Here is a 15,292-nt window from a genome sequence, read left to right on the forward strand (position 1 = left end):
TGGAGGATCTTTTGGCCGTGTTACAGCTTCATCCGAGGGCTAAGAAGGTCGTGAGTTCTTTGACTCAAAGGGCGATCTGAAGTAATACTTTTTTTTTGTGATAAGTTTAAAAAGTGTGGACACAACGGTATTTTTACCTAGAAATAAGTATTTGGTTTTCTTTTGATTCTCTTTTTTTCCTCTTCTTTTCTTGCTTTTATCTTTTTTTTTTTCTTTCTTTCTTTCATTTTCCTGTGTGTGTGTTTTTTAATTTTGAGCTTAGTCTTGTTTTAAAACTGTTTCAAATTTTATTTTGGACAATAACAGTAGGAAAATATATTGACCTTTTGAAACATTTCACTATAATTATCCATAGACAAGTTGTTGAAATTTTCAAATTAGTTTTTCTTTTGTTTTCAAATGAAACTATTTTGTGACTGTAGAAATAGCTTTGACTGCTTCCTCTTAAGCTATATTTTCTAGTAAAGGCAGATTTCCTTAAACACTTTTCCTCAGCTCAAGGAACCATGACTGCTGATGGCCAGAATAGCACTGATGTGCTAGCTCTGTTGAGTATGCCTCCTCTTTAGTTTCAGAGAATATCAATCATTCTTAACGAGGGGAGATGAAAGTCTGAAAAGTCAAAAATCAGTGACAGACAATGCAGATGTGAAAATGGACCTAGCAAATATATCCTTGGCCACAACACATACAAGAATGTCTCTAATATAATAGCCCCAGTTCACATCTTACCTTATGAAGCTCAGAATGCCTTTGGTCAGACTCAGAATTAAGTATTTTCCATTGCAAAAAATTATTTCTCTGATTTTGCTAAATAAAATCACATACACCTGAAGAAAATTGTGCACACCTGAAATAGTTTTTTCATTCCCTAAAATCGTGGAGTGAACAAGGACCGGGGTGATACTTGTCCCTCTTGGAATTAGGCCCTTTCGTATTACAGGAAGTTCCAGAATCCACAGTGAATGAACAAGTCACCTCCTGCAATTCCTTTTAGGTAGTGAAAAAGAGTCAGGAGTGCCTGGACAACCAGAACTAGTGTTTGGATTGGGTTAAATTCAGTGTTCTGGTCCTCATTTGCAGAGTAATCTCAGCCACTATGGTCATGACCTCCAGCAAGAGCTGTGTTATATTGGAACAATGGATCTGTCAGCCTCCTGAGTGAAAAGGGTGTGAGCAAAGGACAAAGGTTTTTCAGCAGCTGGCTCGTGAGTCTGGAGCTCTTGCCTGGAAGGGATCAGAATGATTAAAAAACTCAGCACCTTCCAAGCAAAATGGAAAATCCACTTCTTCACTTTGGTCCTCCCAAATGTTTAAAAAAAAAAAAAAAAAGTCAGTCCCTGTCAGAAGAAACATTACTTACTTACAGGAAGAAGATGGCTACACTATATCTGCCTATATAATTTTTATAATTTGGGGATCTACCACTGTGCAACACAGGCAGGTACCTAGTCAGATGGATTAGGAGAAAAACTGCAAAAGTGTTCAAGAAGTTTTCTTGAGCAACATTCATCTTCTTCCAATCCTTCATTGTTTTAATTGTACATTCTGTTTCTCCAGGCCTGATCAGATGAGAGCTAAACAGGCCAGCAGATTATTGCATGTGAGAGGGACCTCCACGAGTTGGTGCATCATGTTTGTGAAATGCTAGCACCGCTGTTCCTCTATTGCTGAGTCCTACCCAAGTTTTTTCTGAGCTGATAGCCTCAAGCTACACCACCACCCTCAAAGTTCACAGTTTGGAATGTTCCGGATATGCCTCTTACCTCTGGATATTTGTGCACTCCAGCTGATAATTTCTGCTTTTATTTATGCATCAGACATGACTGTTCTGTTCACTTTGCTGGATGCTATTTCCAATATTGGTGCTTAATGGTTTACTTTCTAGCAGCTGTTTCAAAGCATAACACCTCTATGAACTGGCCTATCTTATCTGCCTTTCTTTAATGTTTGTCTGTAGGGGCTATGCAATCCTATACGTGGTCGCTCACCTACACTGTGACAACAGCTGCTGGGTCTCCGGCTGAAAATTCCCAACAGCTGCCCTGCATGAGAAGTCCGCATGTACCATCATCATCTGTCACACATCGGATACCTGTTTATCCCCACAGAGAAGAACATGGGTGAGTGCCTTGTTGGTTTTGTGTGGTTTTCGGGTTGAACCCAAGCTTATGTTTTTTTTGAAAATGCAGTGAAATCCGTTCCTTGATGTGGTAAGTCTGTACTGCAAAGATTCTGGTATCATTATTCTTTGGCTGTTGTTTTTACTGTATGGTTATTAAGGATTGGATTTATCATCTTACTAAGTCCTGATTAAACTTCAAAATTCAATAGGCCTAGTGAATACTTGATAAAAGGGAAGGCTTTGGTAGCTTTTGGTAGCTTTCTTCCTATCTCTGATTCCTTCTTTTACATGTCATGTTTTACCTCAAAGGCTCTGTGTCCAAAGAACTAACCTCCCATACCATGTCTCAGAGATGACTCTGTTCTTCTGCTCAGCACATCTGAGGCTACATCTGGAGCACTAGATCCAGTTCTCAGCTCCCCTCTATTCTCATTCAGAAAACAGATACAGATTCTTCTCAGTGGTATCCAGTGGCAGCACAAGAGGCAGTGGGCACAAACTAAAATAGAAAAAAATCTGTTAAACTTAAAAAAAAATACAACAAACAGCTTGTTTCACTGCAAGTGTGATCAAACAGTGGAGCAAGTCATATGAAGAGGCTAAGGAGTCTCCATCCTTGCTGATATTCAGAACTCACATGGGCACAGTCCTTGGCTGTGCAGACTTATGCAGGGAGCATACTCTACAATCTCCAGGGGTCCCTTCTGACCTCAGTGATTAGATGATTCTATGACAGTTGTTAGGCCTGCAAATAAAAAAATTCTGAAGTATGGAAAAATAGCCACATTTTCAACATAACATCCTAATCTCATCTCCATCACCAAAATTTGCTTGAAGCACTCAATTAAAGTAGTTACAGCAGAAATTTCTTTAATATTATTTCATCTTGGAAAACTTCAGAAAATCAGACAAAGCCTCTGCTCTTTTCACAACACTTCTGTGCCATTGTACTTGAGCGAAAGTGTAACTCACAGATATCCATAACTAAAGATAAACAATCAAGTTAATCAGTGGAAATGGGCCTCAGGAATACAACAAGTTTAGCAAGAGCCCAGATGCTGGCATAAAACAAGAAGTTCAAAAAATGTCACTGATTTTCTCAGTCTAATTGCATACTCACTATATTTGCAGAAGTGCACAAGTGTGGAAGATTGCATAGTGTTTGTAAGGATAGTAGTAGATTAATTTGGATCCTGTCTCCTTCCCTCATGAATGTGAGAAGGTTGGATTTATGTCTGAATATCACTGCTATGTCCCTCCTGGAAAAACCCTGGATGATTGCTTGGTGGAATTGGAAACAGAGTAGCTGGGAGGTTTAGGAGCTAACAGGATACAAGAATTGGAAGAGACATGGAACAGGAGTGAATATAGCTGTAAATCCATGTATACACATGAGAATTCATTGTTACTAAAGGAATCTCTTGCCTCTGGAAGGTGATTTGGGGAAACAGTTTTATCTGAGTGAATTAGCTTTTCTGAAAGTTAAAAAGACATTCTGTTATGTGACTTCTTTCACTATTTGGTTTTATATGGGACAGGTGTGTAGAAAAAATTTGGTAATTTTAGTGGTATCAGAGCATTTCAGTGCTATCTACCTGCTCATCTGTAAGCGTAGCAATAAGAGCTCTTTGTCAATCAATGCTCATGTGGCATCTATCATAAACGTTTCTTGATCTTATTCCCTCTCCATATAGTAGTACTGTGAAGTTTTTCTGAATCATTACACGTACTTATTTTGAATCTGCTGCAAAATCAGCATATTGATACATCAGTTTTTATGCTTCAGGTCTAAAGCAACATGCTAGTAGAAACATGTTTCTGTATAAATGTCTGCACAGAAATCCATTAATGACCTCACCCATGGTGTTTTGAAGCCCAAGACTCATTACAGTTCTCTCAGAAATACTGATTGAAAGAGAGCTTGTTTAAAGAACCGTATCTTCAGGGGGGAGAGAAAAATAAGAATACAGGAGACCTTATATGCAAGATTGAAACAGTTGGCTGCCCTGGAAAGAAGCAGAGAGAGATCAAAGTCTGCACTGAGATTTCAAGGTTTCTGGAGAAGAGACAAATAGAGCGAACAGCTGTTCGCTCAAAGGCTGAGCCTCACACTCAGCAAGGGAGGCAGGCAGAGAGCGTAAGCTGTATGCTGACCATTTCCCTGTTGCAAGTGAATTTCACAGAAAATGCAGATTCTTAACCACCTAGCACACCTGAGAGTATTCTAACAGCCATTTTGCTGGGTTTACTTCCAATTTTTCACTCTAAAGATCATCTCCTTTGTGAAATATAAAGCCTCCAGAGCATCTTGAGATAGAAAGAGAATACCTAAAAGATCAGAGCAATTCATACAGAGGTATGTTCCTCCCCATACAGACAGGTTCCTCAAAGTGAAGATGTTTTAAGAACTGAGGACTTGGAACAATGTAAAGCCCTCCTAGCTCCCAAGAAAGATAAATATAGACTGCTGAACTGATTTATACAAGTATTTTTTTCTGTATTTTTGTCTGGTTATAGAGAATATAATATAAATTCAATGACCAAAATGTCTTCCTGTAAAATAAATGCAAATAATTAAGGCCAACTGCATATTAACAGCCAAGAAGAAAGGGCTGAATGATCTCTTCTCCTTTATTTAAAAAACAAAACAAAACAAAAAAACCTTACAGCAAACAATACTAGTGCAGATTTGTGGAACTGAGAGAAAGCAAAATCTTCATAACCACCTTAACTCACTCCAGTAAATCTTCAGTGGTACTCTCCACATGTATATGATATCTGGACAGTAAACAGATCTATAGTATTAATAGGAAAAAAAAAATCTTCATACCTAGTTGGAATATTCCTTGTTCTGTTTTATGTCCACTGCTTCTCACTCCATGACTGTACACCTTCTAGATGAATCTGGCTCAATCTGCACTATACCCTCCTGATAGTTGATAGTTGATAGATAGTTGAAGATCATTCCTTCGCCTTTCTTTTTAGGACTGGGTAAACCAGTCTTCTCTTCTTGTAAATTGATGGCCTCCACTAGTCTCACTTTAATATGTCAATATCCTTTTCATAGTTGAGAAACTAAAACAGGACTCAGTACTCCAGATGAGGTCCCTTAAGTGCTAAATACAAGGGAATAATCATTGTTAGGTCTGCTGTCTATGCTCCTGCTAATACAGTAAGGTTGTTAGTTGTCCTCTTCATTGCCAAGGCACGGTGGTGATTCATGTTCAGAATTTGCAGGCAATTTTCAGTAAAGCCAATTTCTTTCCAAATGGTCCTAACCTACACCACTGCAGGAGTAATGCAGGATATTCCAGGATTCCCTGTGTTGTACAAATGATCAACTGAATATTTTGTAGTGGATCATATTAATATCTGCTAAACTCTAGAGTTGCAGCCATTTTCTACCTGGACTTCCCCTAAGACACCCCACCTGTGTAATGTCTCCACTACTCAATGACCATTGATGAAGTTCAGAAGTGACTGTAAGAGGTGGTACTTGGCAGAATTTTTTTTATTATTAATTTTCCAGGCTTTCTTCTGAGAGAGATGTAGGGTTTCTTAGCCAAGCACTCTCAGACAGGCAGGAAAATACCACTCTTAAAGGACTACATTAATCTCCTTCTCACATCCTTCAGCACTCTCTCCTGAAGTTGAATAGAGAAAGAAAAAAATTCCTAAACCAAAAACAGAAGATAGCAATTAAGAAAAGAAACGTTGGCACTCCAAATTCAAGTGAATTAAAGTGTGTATTTTAGCAAAAAAAACCAACCAAACAAACGAACAAAAAAAAACCCAAAAAAACAGTGAGTTTTGAATGAAGAAGATAAGGTCAGTATCTTCCAGACTTGGCTTTACATGGGAATCCAAAGGCTCTCTAGACTATAGGAGAGACCAGCTGGATGAATCTCCTCTTGAACCAGAGAAAAACTGCACTGTGAAATGTCAGGCTTATGAGACTGCCAAAAATATCTGTTGTGGATTTTGCTTCCCAGTCAATTGTGTTGAAGGAATTAACACACAAGATGTCTGCCTACTGTTATGTGGAACAGCTCCATGACACAGACATTTCTCTCTGCCCCAGCTCTCCACACAGAGCCTATCAAAATCCTACCTTATGAACATCAGCTTGTCTGAGGTAGATGATGGAAACCACTCTTGTTGACAGCTAAACACAAGCGAATATAAGAGTGAGAGCTAAATATTCAACAGTAAATATAGACATGGGAGCTTATGTCTAGAAAATATTGTTAGAGAGGGTACTCAGCTCTCATTGTGAAGCCTTTTGGTTTGCCTGGTCTAAAACTTGACATGCTACCTGTAGAACACCACTATAAAATCAAAAGAATAACAAAGGTGTTTAAACTTTACCCAGTGTAACAATGACATTGAACTTTACAGGAAAAAAAAATAGCTGAAATCCATACAAATAACTTTCTTTTATCTCCCACAACGACTTGGCTGCCCTTTTGTTTTGTTTTGTTTTGTTTTGTTTATTGCCATTTCATTTTGATCTAGCATATATTTTAAGGGCTCAATTCGTATCAGATGTTCACATGGCTACACAAAGATGTAGAGGATGCAGAAAACGTAAATTCGTCTTCTGCTAATGAATGACATAATGGTGATCTACAAGCACTGACCCTGCAGCTTCTTATAGCTAAGTAAATTGCTCTCTCCTTTACCCTGGGCTGTTCCAAGACAAACATTTGAAATGATAAAAGAAAGTGGGCAGGTTCTCAAACCTCAAATGCCATCCTGTCCTCTAGTGAGCTGCACTAAAGCTGTTTGTTGTATGCTTCAGATGCAAATGAACACATCTCTCTCCCTCCCCAAGATAATAAGGAACTTGTGGCTGCAGCGCAAAGAGATGGCTGAACTCCACAAGTGCAGTTCCTTAAGTCAAATATTACCACACGTGCTCAGCCTAGCAATTTACTAGAAACATGGCAGTGGGATAGTAATAAAAGGGAGAAAGTGCACAGATGAACCTGCAGCGTAAAACTTGTCACAGAAACATCCTGAGTCTCTCAATTTGTTGTTGTACTGAACACCCTGCCAAGTGGCAGCTGCTTCTCCGCTGATCTCAGAAACACACACACACATATATAAAGGTTATTTTAGAAATCATTCTGCTATGCAAAAAAGTGCTACTGTATATCACATGGAAGTTACAGAATTATTAGTGGGAATATAAAGATTATGCCTACTAAATAGTGTTTTTAATTGAATTTTAGATACACAGGAAGTTACAACTACGGTAGCTATAGCAATCAGCACCCCCATCCAATGCAGAGTCAATATCCATCTTTACCACATGATACTGCTATCTCTGGACCACTTCATTACTCCGCTTACCACAGAAGCTCTTCACAGGTAAGTTGGAATAATTTCTTTAAAATTCTTGCTACAACATTTTAAGTCGTGCTTGTAAATGTCTTATCAGCATACAAGATCTTTGAATTATTTCTAGTCATTGATAATCACTTTTTTTTTTTTTTTTTTTTTTTTTTCTTGGCATCTTTTCATTCTGGTGGAGATTTTTTAATCAGAAATAACTTTGACTTATGAACTTAGAGTACTAAACTCCAAAATCAAGCAGTCTGTATCACATGAAGTGCTTATGTGTTAAGGAGTATCCGAAACCAATTGTTAATATAATTAACTGTGTGTTTCTTAGGCAGTGTGAACAGGAAGTGATACCTAACAATAAAAGTGTTTTAATACAATTGAAAGGAGATGCAGAGACCATAGTGAATTCTTCTGGCGTCTCTGCTCTTGAGAATAAATACGATTAGGAGTTTGCAAAAAACTGTGAGTTTTGTATATCGTTTGAATAACTTTGGGGCACCATTCCAAAGAGGTTCTATCTAATGTGTGTGCTTTGGTCTCCTACCATAAGCTAAGGAATTAAGTCAGTAATTATTTCAGTTCATAAAACAGCCAGTGGGAAACAGCATATATTAAGCATGAAGATGATATTTGGCAACAATTCAAAAGTAGTGCCACTGTAGGAAGGCTTTAGTATACTATGCAAGTGGTGTATAGGTCTGTCCTCTGTTGGAAGATCTACAGGGTGCAACTAGAAGCAGGAGGTGCTGTCTTTGGGGTATTCCACGCACACAGTGCCTTTTATGCTTCATTTGCTAGAAATTTATGTAAGTCTAGTATGGACAACCATGTTTAACTACAGTTACAGACCAGTTGTGAAGATATGAATTTGGCGGAGCTTCGGACTAGAAAACATTAAACATGCATCTCATTCTGGTCTTTGACATTGGTCTACTAGATGATCTCAAGAAGTAATTCCTTCTTTATGCTTTATTTTTCCAGTCTTTAAGATAAGAATAATTATATTAATCTCCTTCTAAAGCTTTTTGAGATCAGCTAGGAAGATTGTCTTAGGAAAACGCAGTATGCTCATTTGGACCAGCTCAACAATGGCTCTCTAGTTGATGGAAGCAATAGTTCTACAACTTCTCACCCATTTGTGTAGCAGCTGGTCCACCAAAGAGAATACATCAGGTGTGAGGATTTAAGTAGTTGTTGTATCTTTAATGGAAACAGTGAATAAATGTTTAAGTACAATGTACTATGATAGGTTTGTATATATTGTTTTTTCATTACAGCCCATATCCTGTTATCTCAAGGTTTTTTCCAAGGTACATAACTTTTTGACTTTCATCCATGAACTTTCTTTACTCTCTTATCCTTTACTGGAGAAAACCTACATAAGTGGTAGTTCTGAAATGACCTCTCAGGCAATGAATCTGTAGGTAAAACAGTGAATTAGACTTTTATTGTTTAAAAATGTTATTACCCTTACAAGGAGTTTCTTTCATATCTTCTGGCTGCCACACTGACACAGACAGTGCAAGTTAAGCAATAAATAAATTAAGCAAAGCAAGATGAATACATGTGTGGTTTTCTCGTGTCCTGGTTAATATGCCATACAGAAATAGTAGCATACATTAAAATCATATTTTTTTTTTTTCCTTCTGTAATAAGCTGGCTCTACAAGTGCAGATGTCTGATAATTTTTTCCTCTCTGAGTAGCCCTTGAATTGTCCTAGATGCACATGAGGAACAGTTATCCTTTAATGATTACATCTGAGAACAGCATTATTTCTACCTGTATTTAACATGCTCTTTCTCGTGCTGCTGGTAAACTGAGATGCACTTTCATAGCAGGATAAGGTTAACAAAACCCCATAAATGCGCTCATTCTTTGTTGAAAGATATAAACTGAAAAAACCTTTCAAAGAATCTTAAACGATCTTACTTTTTTTAACTAAATGAGTTTCAGTAAAATGCTTTCCCTGGTAATAAATGCTTTCTTAGTTACTTTTAGCCAGAAGTATATAAATGAAAAGTGCTGTTGCCCACAAAGCCTAAAAGGGTGTTATGGAACTACATTTCTTCTAGCGGACTTTCTAAGTAGAACCTGGGCTTGCAGTAGGATTCACGAATCCTACTGCAAAATCAAAATACAGGGATCCAAATTTGCAGTGAATATGTATACAGCTGCTACTGTACTGAAACCCAAAGAGATGAAATGTGTATTGCTGTGGTAATATAATCAGTCTAGAAGTGGAGGCATTGACCATCTCTCTTCAAAAGAATTCTTTGTTAAAATTTACATTCAGTTCAAATATAGAACTCTGTCCCAGCTTTAGCTCTTTAGGATAGTGTCAACAGATTAATTTCCAAGAAAAAATCTGTGTGGGGGGTAAGTTCTCCTCTGCAAACATGGAATAAGAGAGAGCCCTTGTCCTAGACAAGGCTCTGAGTTGAAACAGACAAGATGTAGTAGAGGTGGCTTATAGGCTGCAGCTATAAATTACTTTGGTTTGGAAGATCACCATGTCTATCCAACCTCTTTCTGTGGAACAGTGCAATGTTACCCAGGTTTTATCAGGTCACTTATTTTAGGGCTGTTTTCCAGCCCAAAGCAATATTCATAAAGAAAGAGGTGTATTTGAGTTTTTTGTTTGTTCCTTTCATATAACTTTAAGATGGATCATTTCACATATAAGATTTACAGACAGCCACCAAAACAAATGGCATTAGAGCAAACGAGATGGAGGGAATAGCTTTCTTTTGAGGGAAGTGGGGAGTGCTGAACATAAGGGAGGGGAGAAGGAAGCGAGTGACCCTTTAAACTAGAATTGTCAACATGTAGCATATTGATCTTAGCTTCACACACAGAGTTATATGATGATTGCATTGTGTAAATTTCAGGATACCTGCTATGGTTTTGTCAGTGGAATCCTTACAGTGGCGCTGTGCTGGGAAAGAAGTCAGACAGCTGTAGATCTTGTACCACATACAGCTCTTGGAGAGTATAGGTGGCAGTCCTAAGACAAGCCTATCCTACCTGAAAAGCATTTGGTCCATGTTAGTGAGAGACTCCTGGATAATATGAATCCACTAGTGTTGAAGGAGATGAAACAGTGATATTTGACAAAGCCGAGGCACAGTGCATCACCCCCTCCCACAACTGACTGGTGAAAGCTCATGAGGATATTGTTATCTCTCACCTGTGAAACAGTCCTGGCACTTACCTTGGCTCACAGGGCAATGTGATGTGTCCTTAAGATAAGTGCAGGTTTATTAAGTAGCTCTCAGACAGATAAATGACTCGCAGGTGGACAAGCAAGCAGAACAGTGGAGATGACCTGTATAAAAACAGTAGAGGGAAATAAATGTTCTGATGTAGTAATTTCTGCAGCCACTAACCCAGCAGGAGCCTAAAAATGGCTCCTTCTGGCAATGCAGGCTGACTAATTCCCACTGCTGGCTAAGAGTCTTTTTGTTGACAGGGACAGTCTGTTCAAACCTTGGTCTTAATCCGAATTTTTTTTTTCTTTCATCAGCATCTGTGATTAGTTCTCAGAACAGTTGTTTCCTTGTAACTCCAGGCCTGATTGCTCATTTCTTGACTTGGCTTACTGGCCAAGAGCCAGGTACACAAATAAAAAAAATGATCTACGAATTGGTTTGGTGCTACCTAGTTCTCCATGCAACAGCGCTGAAGTGAATTCAATCACACAATATAAACTCCATCATTATTTAGGAGGCCGTGTAATGTGTGTACATAAACAGAACTATGCTGACTTTATATTTTGTTACCTTCGCTTGCCTCGAATTTTAGGTGAACCAGATACCAGGGTAGAAAAATAGATGAGTTTGTCTAAAAGCCTCTGAGTGTTCTGTGAACCTCTGTCAAGTGTAGCAGAGAGGTACCCGCTTCAGAGGTAACCCCTTCACAATGCCACCATCTAATCCGCTTCCACAATCTGCATTTGGATGCCTTTTGATCACAGCTTTTGTCTGCAGATTTCACCCTGACTGAACAGGATTTGATCCTTTCAAGCTATGCGTAAATATTTCAATTCATATAATTCCACCTCTTCCTTAGTCATAAATTAATTAAGCGCTGCAGTAATTTTTCTTTGTAATTCACAAGGGTAACACTATTAGTAGAAAAAGTAATGAATGAGAAAAATCTGCAGCAGGATGTTTTTATATTTTAATATATCTAGTAATGTGTAAAGATGCCTGTCATATGAATGTGCATCACTGTAAATGCAGTGCAATACACAGCAAAAAATACAGTACTATTTTAGTACTCTAACGCATGGTCATTGTGAATCATATTGTAGGTCCATTTATCCAGGTTCTGTATCCAGTTATGGCCAGAAGCAAATGTACAGAGGAAAATTATTAGCGAAAGGATAGGTAGAGAGTGGTCCTTTTACCAGCATAGCTACACTGTGCTTGGTAAGAGCTGACTTAGGGATGTCCTGAGTAGGAAGCGGCAGCTGGACTGTTGTATTTTCTAGCAACTTATTCTACATTAAATTCTTTGAGCTTTTTTTGTACTTAGAGACTCTTAACAATGGGCTGTATGAAGCTTGTAATCTGCTATTAATTTTAAACCCGTTACCTCAGAATTGCATTGGATTGCCTATATTTTGGGGAATGAAGAGAAACAGGCAATACCCTTTCTCTCTTTATTTACTCTTACCATTAGAGATGTTACAGATCTCCATCATTCCTCCCACTTCCTTTCTCCATCTGTTTTCCAGACTTAGGAGTTGTCTGCATAGATTCTCCCATGGTTGATGCTCTGCACATAGGAATTATACAAGGACGGCACATGGAGGGGGAAAAGGGAAAAGTTCTTGTCTATCCAGCACATAAACAGTATAAGCTTATGATTATACCAAAGCAATCAGAACATTGAACCCTCCCCCACTAAACCATTCAGTCATCCGATACCGAGTAATGACAGAAAGAAAAAAAATCTGTCCAAATCCTACGCATGCAACAAGAATTATTGTTCCTAACTCCACAGTTTCATAACAGTTTTGAGATTATTCAGATGTAGTTGAAGTAATTATGTATTGAATACAACAGGGAACGTGTCTAATTTTTAAATAATAGCAAATGAGGTTTTCATGAGGCTCCAAATGCCTCTCCCAAAAGTACCAAGGTCATTTAGAGTGTCTTGAAAACTTCACCCCACCTATTTGACACACCAAGATTTAATAAGTTTCATTTTGTGGACCAAAGGATTGAATACAGGGTTATAAAGATCAAACTGATCAACAGTTCCAATGCTGATATTTTTTATCAGATCTTCATAAAGTTAATTTATAGCCAGCCCTTCACAATAGCTATCATTCCTGGTATGAGTTATTTGCAAATCTTAAAGTAGTGGCTGACACAGAATACTAACTTAGAGCATTCTGCAAAAACGTGAGCGAATGCACTGTAAAGTCAGAGCCACATTCATAAGGAAAATATTTTGCTGTTTGGACAGAGACACCTTTCACCTCTATGCATAATCAGTCAGTGAGCTGAGGATATGAATAAGGAGATTATTCTCGATCCCCACGCTTTAGGAATTCAATCTTCACTTCTTGGTAGGACATATTTAACGTAGTATTTTCTAAAATAATAATAAAAGACATTGAATTAATTTTTCATTCTTGGGCAAGGCCTTAACAATAATCTTCTTAAAGCGTCCCAGACTTAAATGGCTTCTTGTCTAGGTCTGAGGCAGCAGTTGCAGCAAGTGTGAGTTAGCCCAGAAAATGGTAATTTCCTGTCAAGAACCCTCCAACAAATGTCGCTTTTATATCTGGCAAAGATCACTAGGCCCCAGTGTTTTGAGTTCAGCATGCTTAAGCACTCTTCATTGAACCGGATGTAGAGTGTGAAAGGTGATTCAGGCAGCATGGGCAGGCATCCGCCCAGATGGCGATGCTTTGGACACTCCAACAAGGCTGAATAGATGCTTCATTGGGTGAGTTAATAGTCAGGCAGGGGCCAATGAGTACTTTAAAAATATTGTCTTTCAATAGTCTCTTCACTGTAGGGAAAAAGGAGTCACTGACTCATTTGCGATTAGCTGACCTACCATTACAAAACTTTCCGTCTTGCATTCAGTCATAACAGAATTTATTGTCAAATACTAGATATTTAGAGTCCATGTTATTTTCAAGCAATTATTCCTTTTACAGTCATGACACATTCATAAACACAGCTGCGTCGGGTGAGCCTGATGAGGGGGAAAAGCAGAGCACTGTATCCTGTCCCCTTATGCACAGCCATTAGCTCTGCCTTCTACAAGTCTCAACATGGTCTCTTGACTGCAAATAGGAAGGGAATTATCTTTCCTTTCAGTGCATCCTGAAGTTCATTCTGGGAGCCAAGGTTTCAATCCCAAAACAGCACAGTTTTTGTGTGTCCAAACTACCTAGAAAACATTAGATTGCTTCTCCACATAAAGTCATGTACAACCAGGCGATCCATGTCCCTACCATTCATTTTGGGTTTTTTTGTAGATATATTGACGTTTCACGCTCTACAAAATATAAGCCCCAGTAAATATAAGCAGTAAACGTAAGCCCCAGCTGAAGCTGGGGCATGTTTAAGGGGGTATGAAAGCAAGTAATTCCTCTATTCTGAAAGCCACAACAACAAGGGAAAATTGCACCAAGTCAGGAGAGCAAAGCGTTCTGTTATGGTTAACGGAGCAAATCAGTTGTTGCATTGGGAAGGGATGAGAGAATCGTTTAAGTACTATGGAATAAGTATAGATTAAACTCTTTCTAAACATACTACTTAATACAAAAATTCAGTGATTTAGGGTATAGATCAATGGGTAAGAAAAGCAAAGATCAGTGCAATTGTTTTCAAGTAAAACACTACTGAAGTCAAAGTGTTTCTAGCTTGGCCCACGTCTTGCACCTCCACAGATGACATTCAGAAAAGAACAAATGTATTATTTTGTATGGTATATTTTGTTGTGGGTGTTTTTTGATTTTTTTTCCCCCCAGTACTAGACCCTGGTCTCGGCTCCTATCGTCTACAATCACAAATCACTTTGTACACAGTTGAACATTTCCCAGCATATGAGATCTGCCAGGATCTGTGGAGTCAACAGCTATGAAAAAGGGACTTTCACTTAACACCAGTCAACCCCATACACCAGTATAACCTAAAAACTAATGGGCTGCAGCAGGAAGGAAAGAGCCATCTTCTAAAGATCACTCCTCTGTTGTTCTCAATATTTAGGCTTCACAAATTGAGGTTTGATAAACTGTCCTGGAGGCTGCAGACAGAACACAGATGACTCACTGTTCTTAGATGCCTGACTTTCTGACCACTAAAGTTAGGTGAGACAAATCGGACTCTGAAGCTATAGCAAATCACGTGACAAGTTGTTCTCCCTGAATTTGTTATGGCAGAAGTTTTGCTCATCAAGATGTTCTGATGAAGGTGGTCAGCAGGCACAAGCATGACAGTGACTTCAACATATTGCCTGTTCATGTCTGCATTCTAAATCCATCAACTATTCTTCCAGGAGATAAAATATGAAAATTATTCAACTTTTTCTGGAACCACTTCTGTTTACTCAGAATATTCGCAGGTTGATTGTTTCTTGACAGTGTCCTGTCTTTATCATATTGAGTTAAAAAGAGAACCATGATCCTAAATTCATATCTCCTTATGTAAAACCTTGTGTTTCATTATTGCTGGGTACTGGCAAGTTTTATCTTGTGCAGAAGATTCTAAACCCTCAAGAAGTATGAAAACTGATTCTTCTGGAAGGGAATATAAAGCTTTCTGCAGTCAGTGCCTAAGCTCTGTCGAACT

At 38.4% G+C, this 15,292-nt stretch overlaps 1 protein-coding gene across 1 annotated transcript in view; it reads left to right on the top strand.

The window, feature by feature from the left end:
* RFX4 (regulatory factor X4) overlaps positions 1 to 15,292 on the top strand; it is a 91,943-nt gene that overhangs the window by 72,976 nt on the left and 3,675 nt on the right. Inside the window, exons 16-17 of the mRNA XM_052668593.1 lie at positions 1,961 to 2,123; positions 7,360 to 7,498. Of these exons, the coding sequence (XP_052524553.1) occupies positions 1,961 to 2,123; positions 7,360 to 7,498 (302 nt within the window). The remainder of the gene's footprint in view (positions 1 to 1,960; positions 2,124 to 7,359; positions 7,499 to 15,292) is intronic.

The sequence above is a fragment of the Tympanuchus pallidicinctus genome, unplaced genomic scaffold, assembly GCF_026119805.1.
Source record: "Tympanuchus pallidicinctus isolate F22 unplaced genomic scaffold, pur_lepc_1.0 scaffold8, whole genome shotgun sequence".
Lineage (NCBI taxonomy): Eukaryota > Metazoa > Chordata > Aves > Galliformes > Phasianidae > Tympanuchus > Tympanuchus pallidicinctus.